Source organism: Polyodon spathula, chromosome 23 (assembly GCF_017654505.1).
Source record: "Polyodon spathula isolate WHYD16114869_AA chromosome 23, ASM1765450v1, whole genome shotgun sequence".
Taxonomy (NCBI): domain Eukaryota; kingdom Metazoa; phylum Chordata; class Actinopteri; order Acipenseriformes; family Polyodontidae; genus Polyodon; species Polyodon spathula.
This window is the reverse complement of record NC_054556.1, coordinates 19,954,674-19,961,303: the sequence shown is the minus strand read 5'-3', so window position 1 is coordinate 19,961,303 and position 6,630 is coordinate 19,954,674. Positions and strand designations below refer to the sequence as shown.

At 36.9% G+C, this 6,630-nt stretch overlaps 1 protein-coding gene across 1 annotated transcript in view; it reads right to left on the bottom strand.

Moving 5' to 3' along the window:
- Nucleotides 1-3,033, bottom strand: part of LOC121298010 (teashirt homolog 2-like) — a 50,106-nt gene extending 47,073 nt beyond the window's left edge. The window contains exon 1 of the mRNA XM_041224694.1: nt 2,437-3,033. Within this exon, the coding sequence (XP_041080628.1) occupies nt 2,437-2,476 (40 nt within the window). The 5' untranslated portion in view covers nt 2,477-3,033. The remainder of the gene's footprint in view (nt 1-2,436) is intronic.
- Nucleotides 3,034-6,630: the final 3,597 nt, after the last annotated feature.

The following is a 6,630-nucleotide window of genomic DNA, read 5'->3' as shown; positions in this document are numbered from 1 at the left end:
AGTTAAAAGACAAACAAAAGTCTAATTTACATAAAACAGGACCATATATTTATGTTAATTGCAATAATATATCTATACCGTCACAGCTTGTAACTATTATTATTAGTAGTAGTAGTATTAGTATTATTATTGTTGTTGTTGTTGTTGTTGTTGTTGATTTTTTTCTTTTGTTTTTTTTTTTTTTGTTGTTGTTGTTTTTTTTTTTTGTTAATAAATATCACAATTATTCCCAACACTCAATCTTAAACAACCCATCTTCTTCTAAAACTAAACCCAGTCACTTACACATCAGTTTGCCTCTACTTAGTTTCTTGTTGTAACAATAATAAATAACTTCTCAATTTGTAAACAAATGGCTTGCAACTCACTCAGGCTGCAATCTAAAATTTCAACAGACAACTAAATGCATTCTCCGTGACTGCCTTTCTAAAATGTGTTTATGACAGCGGCGGTTTGAAAAATATATCTAATTGAGCACTTTATAAATACTGCTGTCACTACACATATTTTAACAATCCATTTTATACTGGTGCATCCAAAGGTCATATTATGCTCAAATTTAAAATGATAATAATAATAATAATAATAATAATAATAATAATAATAATAATAATAAATATTATATTATTATTTGTTTTTTTTATTGAAAGTGCTGCAAGGGATTTCCCTAACGAGACTAAAAAAATTTTTTTTGTTTTGTAATTGGAAAGTCTCAAAAGAAAAATAAAACGAGTTCTTTTTTGGAAAAGCCCCCAGAAGGTGACCGGTTTACAATCTAAACTGGCATCACGGAAAAAACACTGTTCATACGTGCCTTAGCTGGGTTATGAGGCCCAAACCCGTAGACTAGACACCAGAACCAGCATGCTTAAAGGGAGGAAATGAAGAAAACCCGCATTAAAATCTAAACAAGACAATAATTGTACGTGCCTGAGCTCGGGAAATGAGGCAATACGTCACCAGCACACACTGGTAACCATGGCGAGTGATTTATTGATATTTACCAGGAACCGAATAGATCAAAGACCACCAGGTGACAGGTGATAAATCAAATGTAAAATCAAAAACTGGCAATCAAACGGAAAAACACTGTTCATAGGGTGGCCCCAGCAGACAGATTATTGACGTTCATGCCCAAACCCTAGAATAACACAGAAACCAGCATGCATCTATTTGTTTATTTATTTGTTTGGGGGGGTTTGTTTGTTTCTTTTTTTTTTTTTTTCGGGGGGGGGGGGGGGGGGGGGTACTTATTTGGGGGGGGGGGGGGGGTTTTGGGGGGTGGGGGGGGGGGGTTTAAATAAAACACATTCCGTTGTAAGCAATTTCACAAGGTCATGGCAGTGTGTTACACGTAACGCTCATATACGGCCAAGTCATGTGTTACTTGGAGGCTTTTCTTTTTTCAAGTGAATACAATATGTTCAAGGATTTGCGCAGAAAAAAAAACGTTTTTTTTTTTTTTTTTTTTGTTTTGTTTTGTTTTTTTTTGGTTTTTTTTTGTTTGTTTTTTTTTTAAATCAAATATTTTACTGTAGGTATCAAACTATTACAAATTAAACATATTAGATCCACAAATAATAAGGCCTGCCTTCCCAATAATACATATGACAAAAGGCAATTATTTTATGGTATTCATTCATAGACCCTTTCCCCTGTCTGTTTTCATAGTAAAACTCCGTGTTAAACGAAAATAGCTTCGTGTATCCACTTTTTTTTTTCTCTCTCTCGCGTGAATCACTGCATGAACTTCTATTATGGCAAAGCTTCCCTCGAGAAAAGTTTTCAAGAAAAGGGTGAGCTAGACCTTTATCTCTCGTAGGCAAAACAAATTCTAGAAACGCACAAAGACATATGAATTGCGTCATATAAACCTGATCATTACACTGTAGCTAATGCTACACTGTTTAATGCTAACCTTACACTGTAGTTAACGCTGTACCATCACACTATTACCTATACATAAAAAAAAAAACGTTTCTAGATTCTGTTTTAGCGTTTGTGACAGTATGACTTATTTGACCCAACCATTTGCGCTACATAATAACTTACGTAAATAGCTAATAGATCACAGCTATTAAATTCAAGAAAATAACAATAATAAAACTAGTAAGCTAAATAATTCAAATGGAGCCATGCATGAAACGAAAATGAACGGTCGTGTAAATAAAACGACACTGGCATACAGTTTGTGAACAGTACAGTAAATAACCCCACTCGCTTTACCTGAAAAGTGCATTATATACAGTAATAGTTTGGTTTTTAAAATATTGCAGTTCCGTCCTTTCCTGAAATAAACTCCGTTTTCATTAAAAAAAAAAAAAAGTAGAAAGTTCCTAACTACTTTCTATCGTAAAATAAACTGATTGTGTTGGAGAAAAAATAAAGAAAGACATGAAAGAATCTGATACAGCCAACAAAATACTGCTTCCTTACCCACAGCCCGTCTCGGTGCCTGCTGCTTCCTTCTTGGCATCTCTGCACTGTTCAAGCTGACTTCTCTGCCCAGGTAAAAAAATGCGTATGCCGTGCAAGATAGTCCATACAGAAAGAAGAGTCCTTATTTGATCTTATCACTTGATCTCTTGTTTTAATCAAATAACACAATGTTTAAAGGAGACCATAGACCGGAGAGGCGTTTTATTATGTGTCCTCTACCACACTGATGGCGGATTGTTTTTGCGAAGCTGGATCTTTTGCTGTCAGATGCCAGTCTCTCTGTGTGATATATATATAATGGACAGAGTACTGTAGATGGAGAGAGAGAGAGAGAGCGAGAGTATGTTTGGATGTAGTGTAACATTCACTCACAGGCAGGGTGAGGCGATGCCAGCAAACATCGATCCATAGAACAAACTGAACATTAACAAACTCCTCCCTCTTCGCCCGGACTTGATGATGGCAGAGAAAGACATTTGTTACAGCAGATAAAGCACGAGTTTATTAAAGAGACAGGGGCCAGGCGAACGTGCGGTGCGGAGAGCTGGATTTTAAACAGCAGAAGGAGCTAGGGAGGCGTATTCCATTTAATAAGTGTTGCAACAAATGCAACGGTAGCAGCAAGAACGCATGAACTTGTACTGTGAGTGGAACCATTGCTGGTGGTTTGATAAACTATACGTGTGTGCTTTAGCTTAGAAAGTTTCGAAAAACTCAGGTACCGTATTCGGTATCCCTACAGCACAAGTTACACGTATTTTGAATTCGAATACCCTCAAAAAAAAAAAAAAAAAAAAAAAAAAAAAAAAAAAAAAAGCTTAGAGTAATGTACTTTATTGTATAATGTTGTATTTATTTGATCAACTTAATAAAGATTACAATGTCGCAATAGACAGCTTCAAGGGGATCCAAGCTATGGATGCATAATACATGTCAGTGTCCAGACTGTAATTCTCAGTCCATCCCTCGGTACAGTAAAGGTGTAGGGATTATTCTCTTGCTGCACGAAAGGTGTAGTTATGCGACGTGGGCTTTGCCTAGCAAACCCGTGTTTATACAGGACAGTGCCTTGAGAGTACTTAACATGCCATGCACTGCAGAGGGTCATACTGTATTCATTGAGTTTTGTCCTATTGTATAGCATTGCGCTGTATTGTATTGGAATGTAAAGTATTACACATCAGTGTTTTCATCTTCTCCCTTCTGAAATCTGAAATGTTTTCCTGCCTCATAGGCTTCGTTTATATTCTTATGCTCGCTTGGGCTTAACTCTGGTTTTTGAGCCATTTACTTTGGAGTAAAAACTTTGAAAAAAAAAAAAAAAAAAAACTTGGCATTAGCATGGCCGTTGCATGTGCACCAACACTACAATGCTGACTCTGCCACACACAATAACGTGTGGGACAGTCACATTTTTTTGTTATATGACTGGTGTGTTGAAATGTACTGTATCGCTCGTACTCACCAGTGTGTATGTTAAAGAATCTAACAATGGGTCCCTGAGTGTCTCACCTGGTAGAGGCCTAGACACAGGTATCAGGACTGCTCGGTCCCTGACCACCTTCCAGCGCCTCCTCAAGACACATCTGTTCAGACAGCATCTGCAAAACTCACAACTCTGGACTACACTGAACTATATGGAACCCGATTGTACCAGTACTTGCATCAGCTTGTACCTGCACTGAACGGCTCCATACCTTGCAGTATTCTTCTACTGCTCTTAACTATAACTACCTCCTGTATCTTGTATTTCATTTTACTTAAATACTTACAGGTATTTTATAAGTATCCGTATTCACGTTTTTTATAATTGCTCTTATTGAAATCGTTCTTATCTATTTATTGTACTTACAACATGCTCATACTGGACTTTATATATTTTTTTTTTTGGTGTAAGTTAACTTCACGTGCAGACTATGCCAGGGGCCAGATTGAATGAGCAATAAAGACCCGGCACAACTGCTTAAAAGGACCACAAATTTCTCACTCAGGGTTAGTGTGTTCAAAGGCGGAACGAGAGACGTGAGTCGTGAGATAAAGAAAATAATATCGAAATGAATTGCTACCCCTGCTGGTTTCACACCAGCACGACACTTGTTTGTGCCGTGTCTGTTTTGTCTGTTTATTTTGGCCGCTGTGCCGTTTTGTTTGTTCAGTGTTTTGTTTGATAATAAACCGTGCATCAGTGCTTCATCGCTCACCACACTATGTCCATTTCCTGCTCTGACATCACCTCAAAGCCATTCCTGTTACATGCTCATATTTTGTATGGCCATCTTTGACATCAATAACAGCGTGGCCTCTCTTTGGCATTGTGTCTATGTGGTGTCTCACAATCTCTGGGGTTGTTTGACTCAATTTGTCTTTATCCACAGACTTTCTTTTGTACAGCTGGTACTTTTGTCAAGTAGGGAGTTCAATAAACTACAGAAGTAATGGGGTGTTCTAATACATTTGCACACTACTGTACATCTAAAAAAAAAAAAAATTAGAAGAAGAATCCTACATGTATTTTATACATCAAAATTGACTTTATTTATATAACTTTTTATATCTCTTTACAGGAAATGCCTGTAATAATACCTCCTGCAATATAACTATGATACCTGAGTGTGTTCTTCTAAAATCAGTCATGCCAGTTATCCATGGTGGGACTGTCCATCCTCATACTGTCCCTTATTACAAACTAAACTATTCAACTAATGTAAAAGCTGTATTTAGCGCTATCTGTAGTCAATAAAACAGGAACTGACCACCGTTCTTGGAAGTAAAAGGTCATTTCCCTATTAACCAATCCTATAAAATCAACTTGTACCTTTTTTTTTTTAACTATTTACATTATTACTGTAATTAAAATCTTTTGGTTCCTCGCTGTTTATTTCACATTATTTCAGTATACTCAATTATTTCAAATACAGCACTAAAGATAAACTGCTGTATTCTGGTAACCTTGCTGTAGGTTACACATATATGTCAGTATTAATTCAATATTACATAACATCCAAATAGGATGTGTAACAGTAACCGTTGGTAGAAATGATAATGTAAAGATTTGCCTTTCCGTACTTTCAGACAAAAATTAGCAGGAGATTACTTTGAAATGCAGCTGTGAGAGATCATTACCCCACCCCGGTCGCTGCCTTAATCAAACTGTCATCTCTCATAATACTAGCTTGAAAGTACCTCCTGCAGAGGCTTGGGGTCAAACGGGTAAGGTGCAGTTTTCAGTGTTAAACACTAGCTGGATTGGCTTTAATCCACCTATAATACAGGACTGTGCAGGACATGCACACATTGCGAAAGGATTTGAATCTGGAAGCCCCCCCCACTCTTCCCCCTTCTTGTTGTAACCTCCTTGTCTCTAATCTGTTAAACACTATATTGCTTTCTGTTTTCCAATAATCTCACAGTCTCTCTTTTTTATTCTTTTGCAACACATGGCTGTCAATCATTTGCTACCGTCTAAGCTTCTCCTGAACTTAAAATGAACCTGCGTTATCAATCATTACTCAGCACCATCCCAGTCATACCAGTCTGACAGCTTTTTAACACTCTGTGTACAAAATAGGCTCAGTGATGAGGCCCACACAACCTGGCTCCCACCGGACTGCCAACACACACAATTGCTGGCGCTGAAATGTATTGTCACTTAACCTAGTTAACTGGTAGGAAGTTGTTTTTGTTTTGTGTTTTTCATAGTGAGCTAGGCATTTACTCTTCTTCCAAGGTGAGGCCTAGTTTATTGTGGTACTCCTTGGTTGTTGGCGGTTGTGAAGCATTGTTTAATTGCAGTAAAATCACTAAAGCATAGTAAAGCACGTTGAAAGTATAATAATTGCACAGAAAAAATCTTGTCATCCATATGTGAACACTGGGCGATTTCAATACGCCCACAAGAAAACATATTTTTAAACCTGATTTTCTGAAACCCTAGCTAGATTGTTATAGTTTAGATTTGCTGCTGTTTAGAATACACTAAAATACACCAGTTAATCCACAATCGCTAAATAATAATATTAGTAATAGTGCTGGAACAAATATTCAAGCAAACTCTGCTTGAAATTAATTCAGTGGTAAAAATTACCATGTTCGTATTCGTTCAAAAAATCGAATTTATAAATGACTGCATCAAAAAGAAACCCTGCAAAGGAAACCAATGCATAAATGAAGTCTGAAATAAATAATGACCCA